The sequence below is a fragment of the Schistocerca cancellata genome, chromosome 2 (genome assembly GCF_023864275.1).
Source record: "Schistocerca cancellata isolate TAMUIC-IGC-003103 chromosome 2, iqSchCanc2.1, whole genome shotgun sequence".
NCBI lineage: Eukaryota > Metazoa > Arthropoda > Insecta > Orthoptera > Acrididae > Schistocerca > Schistocerca cancellata.
The window spans coordinates 464,318,010-464,341,735 of record NC_064627.1 but is presented as its reverse complement, the minus strand read 5'-3'; the positions used below and the strand labels follow the sequence as shown (position 1 = coordinate 464,341,735).

The window sequence follows — 23,726 nt, the reverse complement described above, 5'->3', positions numbered from 1 at the left end:
GACATAAATGCACCAACAGAAGCTGGCAAACTCAAAAGAGTAACCAGAATAATGGATGAACACAACATCAACATACTCTTGTTACAGGAAATTAAATTCACCAATGAAGAACCTTCTCAGCCAGAAGATTATAGAGTGCACAAGGGACAGCAATAGGCTAGGAGCTACGACACTGTGGACTTGATTCTTAGTGCACAAGAGGTATATAGATTCAATTGCAAGTGTATAATCAGCATCAGAAGTATTATCACTTGTGACTTTCAAATATGGAAACAAAGCATAAAAAAATCATAAATGAGCATGTTCCTATGAAGATCAAAAACAAGAAGAACCCTAAAGAGGTTGAACAATTCTGTAAAGGACTTGAGGATACCATATCTAAGATATCACCGAACCAGGTAATGAAAATGTGTACCCTTCTGAATATATAAAAATTAATAATGGGGTGCCCCACGGCTTGGTATTGGGACCATTGTTATTCTTGATTTTTATTAATGATCTACCTCAACAGTTTTCAACAGCTGATACCATATTATTTGCTGATGATACCAGCTTCATTATAAAAGGGAAGAATGTTTATGAGATGCAGCAAAAAATCAATAAAACAGCAGAAGTGGCAGAAAAATTGTTTAAAGATAACTGTCTAGTCGTCAATGACAAGAAAAGAGTATGGATGAACTTCAACCATATAAGGAACAAAAATAGGACCAATGTAAAATTCACTTCATCAAATAGCCAAATTCAGCAAAAGAATCACATACAAATTTTAGGATTATGGGTGAATAAGCATCTAAGATGGGAAAAACATGTAGAAATGCTTGACAAAAAAATTAAGCAAGTCCTGTTACATATTAGGAGTGCTTAAAAATTGCTCCAATACCGAAACCGTGTTAAGTGCTTATTACACATACATGCATAGTTTACTGAAGTATGGAATAGTGTTCTGGGGAAACACCTCTTTTGCAAAGCAGTCTTTTGAGCTCCAAAAGAAAGCTGTAAGATTAATAAGTGATGTTGCTTAGAGAGCACCGGTATCTTTAAGGAATTTAAAATCATGACTTTACCATCTACATTTATATTTGAAAGCATATGCTTCAGCTTTGAATAGTGAGATCCACAATTATCAAACAAGGAACAGGGATGACTATCATAGAGATGTTCACAGAAAATCAATATATGAGGAAAGTGCTGTTTACAAACCAAAAATTCTGCACAGTGCACTGCCACATAGCACCAAAAATACCAAACGTTAATACATTCAAAAAATAACTAGAAAATCTACCAATAAACAACAGCTTCTACAGCATTAATGAATACCTGGAATTTTGCTCAAATCTGTGGTCTGCTTCATAACTCTCTAAACAGAAATGCATAATTATCAACCTTTCCTAGATAAAACCAAACTTCTTTCATCAATGTATGTATTCAATTATGTACTTAGCTTTTTTGCTGTATGTTACTATGCCTATTTAACTAAAGTACTGGTATTCAATAGTTTTAGTAAAAACGACCAAGGGGTTTTGCAAGCTTCTGAGGGAAACATTCCACATGGGAAAAATATATCTAAAAATAAAGATGCTGTTACTTACCAAACGAAAGCGTTGGTATGTTGACAGGAGACAATAAAAAACACACAAACACACACACAAATTTCAAGCTTTTGCAACCCAACGAAAGCGTTGGTATGTTGACAGGAGACAATAAAAAACACACAAACACACACACAAATTTCAAGTTTTTGCAACCCAAGGTTGCTTCGTCAGGAAAGAGGGAAGGAGAGGGAAAGACGAAAGCATGTGGGTTTTAAGGGAGAAGGTAAGGAGTCATTCCAATCCCGGGAGTGGAAAAACTTACCTTAGGGGGAAAACGGGACAGGTATACAACACTTGCAAACACACACACATCCATCCGCACATATACAGACACAAGCAGACATTGTAAAGGCAAAGAGTTTAGGCAGAGATGTCACATACATAGGCAGGGAAAAGCACCACAGAAGCAAGAAGGGTAGTGGGTGGTTTTATTATACTCAACTAGCAATTATAATACAGCGACATGAAATGTGAGGTGATATTAAAGAAAAAATGATGCATGCTGTCCATGAAGAGGGCCACACAAAGAAGATCAGAAAGCACAAATGGTGGCACAAAAGAAAGCTGAAATCAAATAAGAAGCATGGAATGGGATCAGTGGCAGGAAAACATACGGTAACTGGGACTGATTCAAAAAAAGTAGAAAGTGAACAGCTGAAGAAAACTCCAGAAAAGTAACGCAAGTGTGCTTTACATTGTGTTCAAAAGCAGAATGAGGGGTTACACCATAAGAGGACTGTGAAATTTTTGGATGAGTACTTAAAAAAGCTATTGAACTGCAAAGAACCAAAAGAGACATTAAAAATGTATGCATCTTAATGAGCATCAATGGAGATAAGAGATATTACAAGAAGAAGTAGAAAGAGCAGTCCTGAATCTTAAGAACAACAAGGCAGCTGCAAAAGATCCTATATTGGCTGGAATGATAAACTGGATAGGCATCATGGTGATACCATTATCACCAAAGACTTAAAAAATATCTGTGAAAAGGAGAAAATACCGAAGGATTAGACAGCAACTAAAACGCAAGAAAGGATAAAATAAGTGGGTGGTTACAGAGGGATATCTCTGCACCAAGCACTTATAATACCCTCTCAAAACTTCTGTTTCGTAGAATAAAAAAGCTAGATCAGCAAGTACCAAGTAGTGTTGTGAATAGGAAGATCATGTGCCAAACAAATATACAACCAGACAATCATAATAAAAATTTGGAAACTACACTCCTGGAAATTGAAATAAGAACACCGTGAATTCATCGTCCCAGGAAGGGGAAACTTTATTGACACATTCCTGGGGTCAGATACATCACATGATCACACTGACAGAACCACAGGCACATAGACACAGGCAACAGAGCATGCACAATGTCGGCACTAGTACAGTGTATATCCACCTTTCGCAGCAATGCAGGCTGCTATTCTCCCATGGAGACGATCGTAGAGATGCTGGATGTAGTCCTGTGGAACGGCTTGCCATGCCATTTCCACCTGGCACCTCAGTTGGACCAGTGTTCGTGCTGGACGTGCAGACCGCGTGAGACGACGCTTCATCCAGTCCCAAACATGCTCAATGGGGGACAGATCCGGAGATCTTGCTGGCCAGGGTAGTTGACTTACACCTTCTAGAGCACGTTGGGTGGCACAGGATACATGCGGACGTGCATTGTCCTGTTGGAACAGCAAGTTCCCTTGCCGGTCTAGGAATGGTAGAACGATGGGTTCGATGACGGTTTGGATGTACCGTGCACTATTCAGTGTCCCCTCGACGATCACCAGTGGTGTACGGCCAGTGTAGGAGATCGCTCCCCACACCATGATGCCGGGTGTTGGCCCTGTGTGCCTCGGTCGTATGCAGTCCTGATTGTGGCGCTCACCTGCACGGCGCCAAACACGCATACGACCATCATTGGCACCAAGGCAGAAGCGACTCTCATCGCTGAAGACGACACGTCTCCATTCGTCCCTCCATTCACGCCTGTCGCGACACCACTGGAGGCGGGCTGCACGATGTTGGGGCGTGAGCGGAAGATGGCCTAACGGTGTGCGGGACCGTAGCCCAGCTTCATGGAGACGGTTGCGAATGGTCCTCGCCGATACCCCAGGAGCAACAGTGTCCCTAATTTGCTGGGAAGTGGCGGTGCGGTCCCCTACGGCACTGCGTAGGATCCTACGGTCTTGGCGTGCATCCGTGCATCGCTGCGGTCCGGTCCCAGGTCGACAGGCACGTGCACCTTCCGCCGACCACTGGCGACAACATCGATGTACTGTGGAGACCTCACGCCTCACGTGTTGAGCAATTCGGCGGTACGTCCACCCGGCCTCTCGCATGCCCACTATACGCCCTCGCTCAAAGTCCATCAACTGCACATACGGTTCACGTCCACGCTGTCGCGGCATGCTACCAGTGTTAAAGACTGCGATGGAGCTCCGTATGCCACGGCAAACTGGCTGACACTGACGGCGGCGGTGCACAAATGCTGCGCAGCTAGCGCCATTCGACGGCCAACACCGCGGTTCCTGGTGTGTCCGCTGTGCCGTGCGTGTGATCATTGCTTGTACAGCCCTCTCGCAGTGTCCGGAGCAAGTATGGTGGGTCTGACACACCAGTGTCAATGTGTTCTTTTTTCCATTTCCAGGAGTGTAGAAGCAAGCACACAATCTTCATGTTTGTGTATTTTAAGAATGTGTGCAAGTCACTCGACAGATAACAATTTGACATCTTAGAGGAATTTAGGTTAGACCACAAGATAAGAGAACTGATCAAGGAGACACTTGTGATTCCAGGAAGAAGTATCACAACCAGGGAGAATGGTGACTAACTGTTACTAGCACTATTCAATTCAGTTTTTGAAAAAAGAATCAGGGAATGGTGAGAACAATTCCAGAAGGGAGGCACTATAAGCATAAGGCTGGGTCACAAAAAGAACAATCTTGAAATATCTTACAACATTGTTACATTCCATCTTGGAGTTTTCACTGCTTGAAATACATTATTTAGCCTTCACTGATGACATACTGATCCTACGTAAAAAAAAGAAAAAAAAGAAAAAAGAAAAGATTATGCTTTAAAAACTAGAAGGAATAGGTCCAAAAATGTCATAAGAAGAAAAAAAGTGATGAATTTGATGACAAGCTGAAAAACTGCATGAACAATAATCAAGAAGTTGTGCATATTTAAATATCTGGGGGAGTGGGTATAGTGAAATGGAATAGACAAAGGAGCTAACAAGAATAGGATGAGGAAAATGGAATTCGCTTATGAACTCACACAACACATTTCCAAATAAAGTCCTATTTCCTGTAGGAAGATGCAACACCTTTTTTAAAACACTCTTTATAGGCCAGAGTCCCCAGTATGTATTTCTTTGCATTGAAAGTGACCTAGGCCTCTGAAAGCAAAGTATATCATGTTCCATGCCAATGTCCAGCTTTGTTCATTTCCACTCCATGAAGTACAACTGTGAAATGTGAAATAAGAAGTTTTTTTTATTTCTCTCCTTTCCACTACTCCCCCCCCCCCCCCCCCCCCCCCAACTTCTCTCCTGCCCTCCATCTAAACTGCAGCACTTCACTGTCTGCCATCCCCAACATACTATCCCTCCCTCTCCCTGCCCAAGCCTCCTCCTTACCCCCACTCAGTTGCCACTCCCATCATGCACTGGAGCTGCTGCTTGCAGTGTGGTTTCAGTTGCCTGAGACTTCAGATGTGTGTACAAGTTGCATTTGTGTGAGTGTGTGTGTGCATGTGTGTGTGTGTCTATAGTTGACAAAGCTATAATTGTGTGAATCTTTTTGTTGTGCCTATCACGAATCAGCATCTCCTCTATATGGTGAGTAGCAACTTTCCTTCTATGCTACTGTTTATAGAAAAATATGTACAATCTTGAGAACTGAATTGTGTAAGACTAGGCTAAAGTAATAATAGTTATAGGTGAAATGAAATTAGGTTCTGTTTGGATTGGAGTGGTGATTTATGTTGGAAATATCCTGGGGCATCGGCCGTCTGCTCATCACGTCAGAGCAGTTGGGGCTCAGAGTCTTCATAGCAGTTGTGGCGTGCCATGGAGCTCCATCCATGGCAAAGTTCTGTGATTGTTGGACTTGATAACTAGGGAGATCTATGTGTGACACAGAACCGAGTTTGACCCAGAACCATAATGAGAGTCTGTCCTTGTTATTGCTTGTTAGAAATTATTGTCAGAAACCAGTTTGTAATTGGGTCAATAAACCCTGTTGTGAACCTATCAGCACCTGTTACAATTTAATAGTACACATTTCCTAGAAAAGTCTGGAAGATGGGTCAGAATGGAGAGAACCCTTGCAATACATGCAAAGCAGCTGTGCCAAGTCCACCACAACTGTCAGGGATCGTCTCCGGCTCACTCTGTTAAGAGTTTCAATTAACATTTTAATCCATACAGTCTTGTTTCTCAAAAATGAGGTTTCTTTTATTTTGCATTTTAATGCCTCCTGAACTTTTTAAAGAGGGGAACAGCAATAAAATAGCCTTTGCAAAATCATTTAGAATGCACAGAAATTTCCATCTGTATGGATGTCAAACCCATAAGCTGATTTAGTACAATACATAACCATTACATAGATGAATGACATCTCAGCCGTGCCACTTCAAGACTCACATTTTCCATTTTTGATGACACTTCAAAAATATAACTAAGATCATGGGACAAAATTGTTATTTGTAGGTTCGCACTTTAAATACTTCAAAAGAAGTGCTGAAACAAATCTGAGTTAGATGGTCATATACTGAACAGGCTAATGTGAAAACAAGTTTGTTCATTTTATTAGTAGCTATTGGTAATTATTAAGAAAACTGGGGAAATGATATTTTACTTACATAATAATTAGATGATGGAGGCACTGCAATTACACTTCCTAAGGATCTTGTCCTATGGATTAGTACACCAGGACTAAAAAATTCTTTCAAATATGATTCCAGAACTTTCATATCATACACATTATCTACTCTTCCTCCATAAATGGCATCTTCACACAAACCATGAATAAACTCCCATTTCATTTCTCTGTGACCTGCAATAAATTAAAAATATGTGCTGTAAAATAGGCTGCACAGACCGAGGACAAAAATCACAGTGGAGTGAATCCAAAAATATGTTGGTATGTTCTGTTTACAAAAAATCATTAAATGAAACTTTCCATTAGAATTATTCTCACGTTATAAATTTTTTAAGGCATTTCATAGTTACTTCTTTTTCTTTCTGCCTCCTACCATTCCTTTTGTGTGGTAGACGGAACTATAAAGCCAAAAAATACATTTTTCTAGTTGCAGATAAACAAAGAACCTGTAATTACAAACCCACCTCCTACCTCCCTATTTTTATATATGTCAGAGAAAAAACTATACATAGAATTGCTTCATTTCTTAACAACAGCTTATTAAAAAGCTCTCAGTTCAGCACCCACAAGTCTAATTTAGATATAAGGTTATATTTCACTTCATTAATGTATGGTTCTAACCAATTCACTGTCACTATTAAGTTGTTCATAAGCAAATGAAAATGCAGATTTTCACTCCCTCCTGTTTTGTTCTTACTTCCACACAAAGTCAGTAAGACTTTACAGGAATTTCCTAGTTAGTCCTAAGTTACAACTACTTAACACCCACAGTCATTTTTACTAGCAACTAGATAGACAGACCATGGGAATCTGATTACCGTGTGTTGTTGTTAGCCACTCAAATAAATTAGTTGAAACAGGCCACCAATCTGTTCAAAAGAGCTCGCAGTTCTGGTAGGTTTGTTCGTACAAGGGGTGTGAACAGTGAATCTTTCACATAGCACCACACAAAAAAATTGCACGATGTCAGGTAGGGAAAGAGTGGAGGACATCCTGTTGGTAGATGAAGCCCACACTGTCAGTCTCCAGTTGTGGCATGAGATTATTTTCCAGCATGTCTAAACACACATGTCCTATAATGGTTTCTCACAGAAGAAAAATTGACTGTGACTGATGACCATAGATGTTAAGTCTCATAGTGTTCAGAGCCATTTGAAAAATTGACTGTAAACTTTAAATCGTAAGACTGCACAGAACACATTAACTTTTGGTGGATCTCGAATGTGGTGTATGGCATTGTGGAGATCCTCTGTCCCCTTGATTTGGACAGTGTGCCTGTTCACTGTGACATTCACAAAAAAATGTTGCTTCACCACTGAAGAAGAGTTTTGCTGGTTGACCCATTGATTTCTTCTAGCACGGACATCCTGAAGCTTTGAACCACACATACCACCACCAAATGGAGTTAGAAGTTGGTGGAGTTTTGGTGAATTTCGTTCCGAAGTGTCACTGCACTGTTACAGTAGACTGATGTTGCCTAATTGCTCACAGCTGCACTTTTGTGGCAGAAACCTGAAGTGCAGTTGCAACAATACAAACTTTTTGAGGTTTCCTCTCTGAGAGTTAAGTTTTGTGAAATATGTCAGTTAATGTAGCAACACTGAATATGTGAAATCATTTCAATCATTTACAATAACTTTGCATAAGGGCAATCTGTTTAAAACAGTGCAACTTCATTCACTTTACATAACCAGTAGAAAACTTAAGAATACTTGTGTAATCCAACATTTTGTTGAGTAAGGACGGGCAACTTAGATTTGAGGATTCTTCATTTAAATTTATGTCACAATTCTATGTAATTTATACTGTTGACCAGTTAACAGTATTGTGTGAAGTACATGAATTCAGTGCCACTTCATCCATTGAATGTATGATGCAAGTAATAAAATCACTCCATATCTTTCGTGTAAGCCTATGTGTCATGTGAATGTTGACCAAGTGCGTCAGTGGAATTTTGTTTTGATAAGCACTTTCAGTGCAGGTCTGGTTTGAAAATAATGATTGTGTTCGTAACTAGCCACCAGTATAAACTACATTCAACTGAGACAGAAATAAGAATACTATGGTCTAATTAAAAAATTAATCATCATCTGGCAATACCTCAAGCTAACTACTGACCACTGAAATACATAGATTGCTGAGCCATATCCTTAACTTAGCAATGTACCAAGGTATGATCCCATAAAGGACAAAATAATCCACTGTAAAACCTCCTCCAAAAAAGGGGAAGCCTTAAATTCATATAGTCATTGCACAGACCAATTTCACTTCTTATAGTATTTTCAAAAGTATTCAAAAGTTGTTGTGTGCTAGGATTGTCAGACACCTAGTATACCTCAACATTTTACATAAAAGACAATTTGTATCTGAAAAGAATTTATCAGCTGAACAGGGAATATTACCACTTTTGGAAGCTACTGTAGAACCTGTAAATAAGAACAGTTCATCAGTGGGTATTTTCTACGATATGAGGAAAGCCTTCAGTTGCATGGATCATGAATTATTATTATCTAAGCCCTGCAGTATGGTGGGAGGGGTTGATTAGTTAACCTGGCAAAATCCTATCTTACTCACAGGAGTCAGAACATAATTTTGGAAGTGTTGATTACAAATCAGGAATAGCTGCTAAGTCAGACCAAGGCATTATTTGTCACTTACTGGAAAGTTCTATCATGAGTTCTTTATTGTTTCAGAATTATGTTAATGATGTGCTTGCAGCTGCGGATCATATTGAGTGCAGATTCACCACTTTTGCAGATGACACCAGCATCGTAACAAAATTTAATGATACTCAATAACCAAGTTAATGGTGCCAAGTTCCTGGACATTTACTTAGGCTGAAAACTAATCTCAGAATATCACATTCATCAAACTGTGAAGAGATTGAGCTCAGCAGCTTTTTCATTAAGAATGCTCTGTTGTATAAACAACCATAAGGGCAGCTTATTTTGTCTATGTGTGCGCACTCTATCATATCATATGGAGTTATCTTCTGTGGTAACTCCCCTCTTGCTCAAAAAATTTTCATTAGTCAGAAAAGTTCATATGTAAAGTAATTCCAAGAACCTCACATCACAAATTATTTAGCCAGCTAGGAATAATTAGCACTTTTTCCCTAATGTGCATTTTTATAAAGAACCTCACTCTTTTTCTAAGCAACCCAGCAGTTTGCTTGCATGACACTAGATATAAGAATGAGATACACTATCAATTAAAAAATATGTCATGATGCCGAGAGGTGCTACATATGCTGGCCCAAAACTTTTCAATGTTGTTCCCACTGAGCTAAAACATTTAAGGAATAGTGAATTATTTTCAAAACTTAACTATACCAATTTCTCTTCATCTTGAATCACTCTTTCTACTCTCTTGAGGTTACCTAAAACAAAGTTAAACATTTTAATGTTTGTCAAATGTTAATTTAAGTATTCAGTCATTGTGTACAGTGGAATGTATTTTTAATGTATATGTATTGTTGAACTAATTGCAAACAATATGAGAATGACTGCTCTGAATCCATCACTATTGTTAGCGGTGCAATGTTAATGTTGTTTTATGGTTGTAGTGTTTTTTTCTTTTTTTGTTTTTCTTTTGTTTAGCCTCTGTGTGCATTATTGTCATCAACCACTGAGTGTTAGCTATTACATACTTAAATAAACTCTGTACAGACAGACTTATTATTGAGCATAATTTACTGAGTCTGCTTACACGTTATGCGTCCAGGTGCATAAGTCTGTTTTTCAGTGTAGTGGTAGAGTCTTTTTGGTTGTGCTGCAAGCACCAGTAACTTTAAAATTATTGGCATGGCATGGAAGAACAATCTACGCCTCAGTGTTTGAAGTTGCCTGGAGGGGATAACTGTGCGGTTCGGAAATACCATGGAAGTGATATTCAGAGGAAAAGGCTTTTCAGATATTGTCAACAGCATAGCTATTAAGCCTCCGAACGAAGAAAACGTAGCTGGAAAACAATGTAGAAGCACAGGAACTTACTGTGACGTACATGGAGGTAGTGCTTCTCACATTGTCAACTGGCATGTGGACCAAACTGAAGACTATGTATGAGAAAGAGTCCGTGGTGGGCATTCAACTACTTCAGCAAAAGCTTTTCTCACTCTCATTTGGCCCGCATCTCGTGGTCGTGCGGTAGCGTTCTCGCTTCCCACGCCCGGGTTCCCGGGTTCAATTCCCGGCGGGGTCAGGGATTTTCTCTGCCTCGTGATGGCTGGGTGTTGTGTGCTGTCCTTAGGTTAGTTAGGTTTAAGTAGTTCTAAGTTCTAGGGGACTTATGACCACAGCAGTTGAGTCCCATAGTGCTCATAGCCATTTGAACCATTTTTTTCACTCTCATTTGGTGATAACATGGTGGTTACATCCATGTAAAAATTAAAAGAAATCAACATTAAACTGAGGCAAGCAGGTGAACCAATTTCAGAGAAAATAAAAACCAAGATGTTGAGGTCATTTCCTGAGAGATATAAAAAAATTTCTGTTCAGCATAGAACCAGCTCTTTGAGAAATAAACATTTAATGAGTTAACTTTGAGATTGCTTGCTGAGGAAGAGATAAACAATCAATCCAATTAGCCTGCTTTGGCCAACGTAAGCAGGGAGCCCTGTTACATTTGTAAAGACGACCATTTTGCAAAAGGACTGCTAAAATAAAGCAAAGCGAGAAATGAGAAGCTTCAATTATTTTAAGAAAAGAGCTCATTTGAAATCAGATTGCAGGTTGCTGAAGTCCAAGGAAGACAAAAAGGCTCAGGATGTAAATGGCTTTATGTGAACAAATCAAGGAATCGACTTTGAAGATTATTGGTTTATTATGCTATCGAGCATATGTGCATTAAGTGAGAATTGTTTAAGAAGTTGGACAATATCTAAAGCTCAATGACAGTTACTGTGTGTGTGACATGATGGGGTGCACACTGTGGAACAGTATGCATGGAACAGTACTTAGTGGAGTGCCTTTTGTGTCTGAATTCAAATTCAATCTGTTTTCACTAGGAACTGTGTTGGACATAGACGTGTGTTTAGTGTCAAACAAGGAACAATGTGAATTCTTGAACAGTATAGATGAAGAGCATGCATTATCCAAAAGCATCAATAAAATGTATCGTATGCAGTTTTTAAACGGAACACAATCAGAACTGCTAATGGTTACTCTGATGTGTGTAGATGAAACACACTCTATGTTTGACACTAATGACACTTGTGTTTTTTCATCAGTCAGTATTGGTAGTGGTCTGTTAAATTTGTCTAAACCTGTTGAAAACATAAAAAATTGTGCTATCAGAGCATTCTGAATGTCACAGAGTTCTTGTCAGTAATGAAGCGCACTTTACTAACAACTTTGTCACTTGTGAAGAGTGTTTGGCAGGCAAACATTTCTTCCCTTTCCCCCATAAATTTGTCAAGAACTAATGTCCCACTTGAATTGGTTCATGCAGATGTCTGCAGATCTATGAAGATTAGATTAGATTAGATTAGATTTACTTTCATTGCAATTGATCCGTAGTGAGGAGATCCTCCAGGATGTAGAACATGTCAGAAAAGCAACAATACCTGACAAATATTTACAACACAAACAAATAAGCTAATGTACCATTCCACAGGTCCCAAGTGGCATGGTCGTCATTTTTTAATGAACGCTATATGAAAGAATCATTTTACAAATACTAGTGCATTGAATTTAAAATAAAAAAGTTTTTTATTTATTTAAAGGGTAATAAACATATAATACAACTACTAAATACTTATTTACAATGAACACATTACTGCACTTAACTGGTGCAGAAGTTAGATTGTGCTTACACACACACACACACACACACACACACATACACTTATTTACAATGAACACATTACTGCACTGAAATTGTGCAGAAGTTATATTGTACTTATACACTCCTGGAAATGGAAAAAAGAACACATTGACACCAGTGTGTCAGACCCACCATACTTGCTCCGGACACTGCGAGAGGGCTGTACAAGCAATGATCACACGCACAGCACAGCGGACACACCAGGAAACGCGGTGTTGGCCGTCGAATGGCGCTAGCTGCGCAGCATTTGTGCACCGCCGCCGTCAGTGTCAGCCAGTTTGCCGTGGCATACGGAGCTCCATCGCAGTCTTTAACACTGGTAGCATGCCGCGACAGCGTGGACGTGAACCGTATGTGCAGTTGACGGACTTTGAGCGAGGGCGTATAGTGGGCATGCGGGAGGCCGGGTGGACGTACCGCCGAATTGCTCAACACGTGAGGCGTGAGGTCTCCACAGTACATCGATGTTGTCGCCAGTGGTCGGCGGAAGGTGCACGTGCCTGTCGACCTGGGACCGGACCGCAGCGACGCACGGATGCACGCCAAGACCGTAGGATCCTACGCAGTGCCGTAGGGGACCGCACCGCCACTTCCCAGCAAATTAGGGACGCTGTTGCTCCTGGGGTATCGGCGAGGACCATTCGCAACCGTCTCCATGAAGCTGGGCTGCGGTCCCGCACACCGTTAGGCCGTCTTCCGCTCACGCCCCAACATCGTGCAGCCCGCCTCCAGTGGTGTCGCGACAGGCGTGAATGGAGGGACGAATGGAGACGTGTCGTCTTCAGCGATGAGAGTCGCTTCTGCCTTGGTGCCAATGATGGTCGTATGCGTGTTTGGCGCCGTGCAGGTGAGCGCCACAATCAGGACTGCATACGACCGAGGCACACAGGGCCAACACCCAGCATCATGGTGTGGGGAGCGATCTCCTACACTGGCCGTACACCACTGGTGATCGTCGAGGGGACACTGAATAGTGCACGGTACATCCAAACCGTCATCGAACCCATCGTTCTACCATTCCTAGACCGGCAAGGGAACTTGCTGTTCCAACAGGACAATGCACGTCCGCATGTATCCCGTGCCACCCAACGTGCTCTGGAAGGTGTAAGTCAACTACCCTGGCCAGCAAGATCTCCGGATCTGTCCCCCATTGAGCATGTTTGGGACTGGATGAAGCGTCGTCTCACGCGGTCTGCACGTCCAGCACGAACGCTGGTCCAACTGAGGCGCCAGGTGGAAATGGCTTGGCAAGCCGTTCCACAGGACTACATCCAGCATCTCTACGATCGTCTCCATGGGAGAATAGCAGCCTGCATTGCTGCGAAAGGTGGATATACACTGTACTAGTGCCGACATTGTGCATGCTCTGTTGCCTGTGTCTATGTGCCTGTGGTTCTGTCAGTGTGATCATGTGATGTATCTGACCCCAGGAATGTGTCAATAAAGTTTCCCCTTCCTGGGACAATGAATTCACGGTGTTCTTATTTCAATTTCCAGGAGTGTATATACACACACAAATCAGTTGGTTCTACTGAGAAATTAATCAATGGAGTAGAAGGAGTTGGCCACCAATAAATCCTTTAGGCTTCTCTTAAACTGAATTTCATTGGTTGTTAAGCTTTTTATGGCTGCTGGCAAGTTATTGAAAATGTGTGTTCCTGAATAATGCACACCTTTTTTTACAAGACTAAGTGACTTTAAATCCTTGTGAATGTATTTCTTATTTCTAGTATTGATTCCATGAATTGAGCTACTGGTTTGAAAAAGTGATATATTTTTAATGACAAATTTCATTAAGGAATAAATATATTGGGAAGCAGTAGTTAGTATCCATAGTTCCCTTAACAGGCTTCTACAAGATGTTCTCGAGTCCACACCACATATAACTCTTGCTGCAGGTTTTTGTGCCTGGAAAACTTTAGGTTGACTTGATGAATTGCCCCAAAAATTAATCCCATATGACATTATGGAATGAAAGTAAGCATAGTATGCCAGCTTTTTCATTTTTATATCCCCTATGTCTGAAACAATTCGCATTGCAAATTGAGATTTGTTAAGACGCTTCAGCAGTTCTGTGGTGTGCTCCTCCCAGTTGAATTTATTATCAAGCTGTAATCCGAAGAATTTAACACTGTCCACTTCTTCTATCTGCTTGTCATCGTATGTTAGGCATATACTCGCGGGACACCTCTTAGAGGTTCTGAACTGCATGTAGTGTGTTTTTTCAAAGTTTAGTGACAAATAATTGGCTAGGAACCAGTGATTAATATCCACAATTATTTTATTAGCTGACCTTTCTAAGACTACACTTGATTTGCTATTTATTGCAATGTTTGTATCATCAGCAAACAAAACGAACTTGGCTTCTGGTAATGTTACTGATGAAAGGTCACTGATATACACAAGAAAAAGTGATGGCCCTAAAATGGAACCTTGTGGGACCCCACAAGTAATTAGTTCCCAGTTGGATGGTGCCTGATAGCTTGATACATGTCTCTTTCCTAATAACACCCTTTGTTTCCTGCCAGAGATATAGGATTTGGACCGTTTTGCAGCATTTCCTGTTACACTATAATATTCTAATTTACTTAAAAGGATATTGTGATTTACACAGTCAAATGCCTTTGACAGATCACAAAATATGCCAGTTGCCTGCAATTTTTTGTCTAATGAATTAAGCACATTTTAACTGTAACTGGAGATAGCCTTCTCAATATCAGAACCCTTTAGAAATCTGAACAGTGACTTTGACAGTAAGTTATTTGAGATAAGATGGTTATAAAGCCGATTGTACATTACTTTTTCTCAAATTTTTGAGAATGCTGGCAAAAGTGAAACTGGATGGAAATTTGATGCTGTTTCTTTATCTCCCTTCTTAAACAGTGGCTTAACTTCAGCATATTTCAACCATTCAGGAAATATTCCGCTGATAAATGACTGGTTACACAGATAGCTTAATATGTTACTTAACTCAGAATCACATTCTTTAATTAACTTTGTTGATATTTCATCATACCCACTAGATGTTTTTGATTTTAATGATTTTATGATGGATATTATTTCTGCTGGGGCAGTGAGGGTCAAATTCATATTATGGAAGTTACTTGAAATGTCTGGTCTGAGGTATTCCATAGCAGCTTCTACAGAACCTGACAACTCCATCTTGTCAGTAACAGTTATAAAATGTTTGTTAAAAAGTTCTGCAACACTATACACATCTGTCACCAACGTATCATTTACTCTTAATGCTATTTGTCCCTCTTCATGTCTGGTTCTACTGGTCTCCTCCTTCACTATATCCCATATAGTCTTTATTTTGTTATCTGATATGACTACATCTACATCTACATCTACATCCATACTCTGCAAGCCACCTGACGGTGTGTGGCGGAGGGTACCTTGAGTACCTCTATCGGTTCTCCCTTCTATTCCAGTCTCATATTGTTCGTGGAAAGAAGGATTGTCGGTATGTTTCTGTGTGGGCTCTAATCTCTCTGATTTTATCCTCATGGTCTATATCCAGCAAATTAAAATCTCCACCCAGAACTATAACATGGTGGGGAAATCTATCTTTTCCTTGTAATATATTTGCTTTGATGCCCGTATTACAGTCTTTAATATTTTGCAGTATTTCTTGTAATGTGCTATAGCATCAACATCGGAACTGTTTCGGATTGACAGATACAGTTTTCTTTTTGTGTTACAAGATACCCCTATTCCTTGAGTAATCCATGGCTTCTTTGTAGACTTTGCTCTAACCTTGGTAAGTTTTGGGGGAAAACAGTGTTCGAATAAGGTAAGCACTTTGTTAGCAAAAGTGTTATATTTTTCATTCATGCCATGAGCACTGTAAACATCAGTCCAGTGAATGTCTCTGAGGAGTGTCCTAAAATAATCAATTTTTCCCTTATTGATTACCCTCTTGAGCTCAGATTTAACCGATTTTATATCCTGTTCAGTATTAACATTTAACAGAAGGAACTGCATGTCATGGTCTGAGAGGCCATTGACTATTGGTTTTGTAATATAATTTTGTTCATTGGACTTTTCTATAAAGATATTATCAACGGCTGTTTGTGAGCAATTGGCTACGCTAATGGGGAACTTTACAGTGGGAATTAAGTGGAATGATAGTGTCACTAACTCAAATAAGTTCTTATCGGGAGAGTCTTTAAGGAAATCTACATTGAAATCACCAGCAACCACTATTTCTTTGTTTTTGGTTGTTAAATGGGCCAGTACAGGTTGAAGGTGATTTATGAACAGATTAAAATTACCTGTAGGTGCTCAATATACACTTAATATTATGAAGGATTTTTTATGAAATTCTACTTCTGTTGCACATGCTTCCATATGCTATTCTAGGCAAAATTTATGAATGTCTATGTCCTTAAATTTATGTCAGTTCCTGATGAATGTGGCAACTCCTCCTTTCTCCATTTCTGATCTACAAAAGTGAGATGCTAACCTAAACCCTGTAACACTTAAAAGTTCTATACCAGTGGTCACACAATGTTCAGAGAGGCAAATTATGTCAACCTAAACCCTGTAACACTTAAAAGTTCTATACCAGTGGTCACACAATGTTTGGAGAGGCAAATTATGTCAGCTATGCAATTTTATTTCTTAGTCCTGGAATATTTTGATGCAATAAAGATAGCTGACTTTTCACATTAACTGAGTTAAAATTGGGTAGAGTTAAAATATCTGCTGACTATTGCAAATTCTTAACCAATAGCTGTTCACACTGATTAATAAGCTAGAATTATGTTCTTTTGGTTTCTTTCTCAAACTGAAGGTTTGTCTCAGTCCTAACCTCTCTTAAAATTTGGATTCGTTCTGTCCTGGCTACCCTAAAAAAGGGTCTTTTTTGAACCCTATAACCACTGGTATTTTATCACTCATGGCAGTGCCTCCCCCCTTTAACTTTCCTGCTATTTTCCCAGCCAGTTTACCCTTCCCCTTCCTGTTGAGGTGAAGGCCATGCCTAGTATAATCCCACCTATTGAGAGAATCAACAGGAACCACACCAATGTGTGACCCTACACCCAACATAAGCAGCTGTTCCAACTCCAAATTAACTCTCTTGACAGAAGAGTTCAAATGAGGTCAGTCATGGCGCCTAGAACAGATACAAACTCAACACTTGTATGCTTCGATGCTGATGCAATCTTTGCCAGGTTACACTCTATATTGTAAACAGGATCTCTGTCAATACTATTACCTGCCCCACCCACTATAACCACGGTGTCTTCCTTAGTGAAATCTTTGCAAAGTGATCCTAAATCCTCTGTCACTTGCTCCAGACCAGCACTAGGTTTAAAAAAATTTGTGACCTGGTATTCTGACCCTAGTTCATCCTGCAAAAGTTGGCCAACACCTCTTCCATGGGAATTACCTAACAACAACACTGTCTTTCTCTTTACTGATTTCCCTACATTCTTACTTTTCAATTTGCTGCTGAAAGGTTGTTGTGCCCTGTCTACACCTGCAACTGCTTGAGGCTCACCAGCTTCTAACTGAAGCAACAGGTCAAATCTATTTTCCACAGTCACCATGTCAGACAAAGTTCTAGGCCTGTTCCTCCTGTTGCCTGTTGCCACTTCCCACCTCTCTTTACCCTTCTCCCTCCTTAACCTGTCAAGATCTCCCCTGGCCTTGTCTAACTCAGCCTGAAGGGCGGCAATTTCCCCTCCTGTTCTAGTATCTTCCAATCTCTACTACAAATCCTACAAAACCACTGATGAGTCTCATTTACTTCCCCTATTCCCACGCCACTACAGTCACCCACATGGAAAGACTACAGCACCCATCACACCAAAGCCCCAACCTAACAATTCTACGGAAAGTCAAGCACTTATCACTCATGATAAACGTAATAGAGTATTAAGAATAAGTCAGTTAAATTACAGATAAACACGAAAATATGGTTCCACAAATTTGGCCTAAATGCAACTATGTGTAAACAAAAACAACAGTGCAAAGTTTCTGAAATAACAACTTAAACTTTACGCTACTTTCCGGAAATGCTAGTTAAATAATGAAGAGGTACGCTACAGTTAAATTGCTGGAGAGAGCAAAGAACAAATAAACGAAATTCTATAGATTTACTGCGGCAAAACATAAACAGAAAATACGACTGTACAATCTTTTCGCATTTTCTGCTATATTACGTAAAGAAAAGATGATGCATTTGTCTGGAGTAGCAAGATGTTTTTTTTTTTTTTTTTGCTTTTTAAGGATGACTATGCAGGTTATAGCAAAGTATTCTTTATGAAACAGAAGAATGAAATGAAAGGTGTGATCAGACATTTTGTTCAAAAGTCAAGAGAGAAACTGGCCTGAAAATTAAAGCTCTAAGGAGTGATAATGGACTGGAGTTTATCAATACTAATTTAGGTACATATTTAAGTGAAAATGGCATAACCCATCAAAGAAGCACAGTGTACACACCACAGCAAAATGGAAGAGCTGAAAGAGAAATATGCACCTTGGTTGGAGTAGCTCGTTCAATAATTTCAGGAACTCCCAAACATTTCTGGGCTGAAGCAGTCAACACAGTGGCTTATGTACTAAATCGAACTGGTCCAAGCCTTGTCAGAAGTAAAACTGCTTTTAAAGCCTTTTATGGTAGATAATTATCCTTAGAAGACTTGAAAATACATTGGGTTGAAACTAGATGCCAAAAACAAGATAGGTTCATTCATGGGTTGTGATAATGATGTGAAGGGGCACAGAACATTTATACTATCCACAAAGAAAACTGAGGTGTTTCAAGCTGTAGTTTTCTTGCTGACACAAGTACTGAAAAAGAGATAAAAAGTGATGTTCCCATGATGGAATCAGATACTATTTATTGTGAAAAAGAAAACATAGATAATGTTTCAGAATCAGAGAGGCATAAAGAAAAAATGAATACTGAGGTCGTGGAAGAAAACAGAAGTCCGCTTAGAGACGAACAAGAAATCAGTGAATACAGAGAAAACAGAGAAGTTCTTTTTGAGGATGCAGGGTAAAATTTAGATGATGAGGATGAGAGGACAGACAATATGAGACCCAATAGGGTTATGAGTTGGGCCTGTTGGCAGCAGTGAATGATGATCCCAGCACGTACACTGAAGCAATATCTTGTAGTGATGCTGAAAACTGGAAAGATGCGATAGAAATAGAGCTGGAATCCCTGGAAGAAAATAATACATGGGATTATGTACTTAAGCTAGAGTGTTGTAATGTTATTGACACAGAAAATGGGTTTTTAAGTGAAAAAGAGATGAGAAAGGTAATGTCACTTCTTATAAAGCTCGTTGTGTAGCTTAATGTTCCAACAAAGACTGTCTTAGTCAGTGATATACAGCCTAACTCCAGGGAAACTTTTTGCATTTTTGTATAATGAGAATGACTGTCTCATATATCAGCTGGATGTTCGTAGCGCTTTTCTCTATGGGTAGATAGTTCGAGACTTTTACATTAAACTACCTATTGGATGTTGCAGTAAAATGAATGGAAAAATTTGTAAACTTATAAAGGCCCTGTATGGTTTAAAAGACTCACCACAAGATTGGAAGTCCACACAGTAATAACTGGCTTAGGATTTGTAAGAAGTGATTTTGAGTATTGCTTGTATATAAAGACAGGAAATAGCCATAAAACATCCATACTTGTCTACATTGCTGAACTGCTGAGAGGCTAAACTTCCTAGAGTGAAACTGATAATGTAAAGCTGCTAGTGAGTGATAACTGTAAAATGAAGGATTTATGTCTGCTTAGGAAATATTTGGAAATGAATATTGTTCAGTATTTAAGGGAGGTTACTGTTACTATTTGACAAAGTACCTATCTTAAAAAATTATTGCAAGTATTTGATATGTTTGAAAGAAATATGGAGGAATATTTTGACAGCAGTGAGTTAAAAAAGAGAAAAATCTGGACATGAAGACATTGAGAAAAGCTGTAGAAAATTAATACTGTCATTGATGTACATCATATTAGGTTCCAGACCACGTATTCGTGTAGCAATTAGCATTCTCAGCAGGTAACAACCATCCACAAGTCTGGATTTATGGAATATTTAAAAATATGTATTCCATTACATTAAGGGAACCCTAAAACTGAATCTGTTATATGCTAGGGATGAAAACAGTATCGATCCCATGCCTGAGTTGCTCACTGTTGAAAGGCACTAAGTCCACATTTTTGACAAATTTGTTTTAGTGTGATTTTATGATCTAAAAAGAAAGATGCATCTTCTGGTGTAGATAGGTACCATGTCCTGGCAGCAATTGTGCCATTACTGCATCCATCAAGTTAGTTATTCATTGTTAAAAAGAACTTAATCCTGCAGTTAGTGCATTTCAACATGGAATGGCTATCAGTGCCAACCAAACTATGCAGAGAGCACTGCTGTGTTTCAAATGTTAAGATTGGCATGCTTCTTTCTTTTGTTTACGGGTCAATCCAAGTGAAGTGATCCAATAAAAATTAAGCTAGATGCTTGAACATGTTTAAATAATTTGGTTTTTTAAATATGTGATCACCCTATAATAGAGAGGTTCAAAACAGTTGTAAAAAAAAAAAAAAAATTGTCTTGCAGAGTTACTGAATGGTGGCCATTTTTATTTGTAAGTGCAAGACGGTTTTTTAATTTGGAGACAAGTGTAATTTGAATATCTCTGTACTGGGTTAAGTTACAACATTGCAACTGACATTATTGTTTATAGAAAAGTCTCTTCTACAACAAATACCCTAAATTCAAAAATAACCAGTCAAAATTACCTCCAAAGTTTAGTATTCAAAAGTTAGAAAATCCACTTTTTATACCCAAAAATAACAACCAAGGAGTGATTTATCAAGGTGTACTATTTTACTCTAGTTAGATATCATAAATTACTAGCTTTATATACAACACAAACACTGACAAATGTTTCATTAATTTTTTATAAATTTTTGAAATTTGAAAATCTTTATTTTTTGTAAAGTTTGGGGCTAGTTATCTCTGGTGGAACTGAATATAAAAATCTGTTTTTTTTTCTATATGATAGAAAAGTACTGTAAGAAGTTCAACACTGATATTTGACTGTGAACAAAGATATGAATTTTCGAAAATGAGGAAATAATTCACATTACTCTACAATTGATCTTATGGCTGTTGACTAATTCATATGTGATATTGGATAGATACAACAATCATTAGTGAAGTTATTGTACTGAATTATATAGGAAAACTTGAAAAATTGTTGAACAAAATGTCTATAATATCTTGACAAATTTAAAACAATTACTGACACAATGATTCTCACAAATTTCAGTATCTGATGTTACAAGCTAGTTCTTGAAAAACAAAAATGCACAACTTTATGAAACTGAATACATAGTCCTAACTGATTTTGAGCGACCCCACACTTTAACTTAATGGTTTCTGAACTGCACACCCTGCTAGGTTTTGTGGTCAATCAGTTGTGCATCATGGTCTGACAATCCATTTACCACAGGGAAAGCATGTGTTTGTTTTACTTAAGTCATACCTACAGAACAGGAAGCAAAACGTGAATGTATGCTTTCCTGGCGTATACAGCTGGCGAAGAGTTCTCGGGCTTCCAGCCGGGTGGCGGTGTCTTCAAACTGCGACGTTTCGACGAGTGACATACTCATCATCTTCTGGCGAAGTGCCGAGACTTTGCAGGTGCCGGTCCCTTTATATCTGCGGTGTGCCTCCCACCACCTGGCCGCGGGAGGCTGGGTCCAGAGGAGCCGGCGGGCAGGGTGGAGGGTGAAGCGGGTGCACCGTTCATGTCTCCATCAGAGCATTCTGATCGCGTCTCGTGAGCTGGGCGGTTCTTGTTGCATTCCTGGCATATTGCGGCTAATGCTGGATTCCAGGCCGTGCTCAGTTGATAGCCTTCGTCCCTGTTCACAAGGTTCTCTTGGACCCGTATTTCTATTGATTCTTTAATGACGCTATCCCCATAGCTCCCGGCTCGGCACAGCACTCTGGTGTTTTCGAAATCAAAGGTGTGGTTTTCTTTGATGCTATGTTCAGCTATAGCAGATTTCTCTATCTGTCCAAGTCAAACATGCCTGAAGTGTTCCTCGCACCTTTTAGTAATGCAGCGCTGCGTTTGACCAATGTACTGCACACCACATTCTCAGGCAATGCTGTATATACCACGTGTGTTTAGTTTGGGTGGGTCTTTAGCTGAGCCCAGCAGCTCTTTCGTCTTCGGCAGTGGTCGGAAGACGGTATTTATGTTGGATTTTCTTAATAGCCTCCCGATTTTGGCTGATGTGGGCCCCAAATATGGAAGAAAGGCGAGTCTCTTGTTAACTTCCTCTTCCTCTTCCTGAAATTTGTCAGCCTGTCTCCTCTTGAAGGCCCTGCCAATCTGTGTTTCACTGTACCCGTTTTTCCGAAATACCTCTCTTAGGTGGTGTAATTCGTCTGAGAGGCTTTCTTTGTCACAAATGACGTGCGCCCTATGGACCAAGGTGGTCAGTACTGACTGGCGTTGCGCCGGATGGTGGCAGCTGGTTGCATGGAGGTACAGGTCTGTGTGCATCTTTTTCTATATACTGAATGGCCCAGCGTGCCATCCACTTTCTTCCTGATTAGTATGTCCAGGAATGGAATACAGCCAGTCTCTTCTACTTCCAACGTGAAGGTGATATTCTCATGTATGCCGTTTAGGTGGTCCATAAACTCCTCCAGTGCCTGCCTGCCATGCTGCCAAATCACGAAAGTGTCGTCCACATAGCGGAAGAAGTGCCTGGGTTTACGGTGAGCAGTTTGTAGTGCCACCTCCTCAAAGTGTTCCATATAAAGATTCGCGATCCCTGGAGCAAGGGGAGATCCCATGGCCAATCCATCCACTTGTTCATAATGCTCTCCATTGCACTTGAAGTAGGTTGTCGTAAGTGCATATTCAAAGAGCTTCACTGTTTCAGGCTCGAAGTGCTGATTAAGGAGCGCCAAGGTGTCTTGTAGTGGTACTTTCATGAACAAGGAGGTGACGTCGAAGCTCACGAGTAGGTCATCACTCTGTATTCGGATGTCCTTCAGTATTCTAATGAAATCTGCGGAGTTTTTCACGTGATGACTGCAGTGTCCCACCAGTGGTTTCAATAGTGTCGCCAGGTATTTGGCCAGAACATAACTGTGCGAGTTGATAGTGTCCAGAATCGGCCATAGAGGCACTCCATCTTTGTGAATCTTGGGCAATCCATACAGGCGCGGTGTCGTTGGCGCTCTGGGATACAGCCGTTTCTGCACTGCCTCTGGTAGATCTGAGTCCTTCAGTAGCGCCACGGTTTTCCTGGTCATCGTCGATGTAGGGTCCTTGTTGAGTTTCCTGTAGGCTGGGTCTTGCAGCAGAGAGCAGATTTTCTGTTGGTAGTCGAGTGCGCGAATCAGCTCCGTCGCATTTCCCTTGTCTGCTGGGAGGAC

General features: G+C 40.0%; 1 protein-coding gene across 1 annotated transcript in view; it reads right to left on the bottom strand.

Moving 5' to 3' along the window:
* Nucleotides 1–23,726, bottom strand: part of LOC126161972 (cytoplasmic dynein 2 heavy chain 1) — a 778,966-nt gene that overhangs the window by 24,047 nt on the left and 731,193 nt on the right. The window contains 1 exon segment of the mRNA XM_049918163.1: nucleotides 6,447–6,640. Coding sequence (XP_049774120.1) covers nucleotides 6,447–6,640 — 194 coding nt within the window.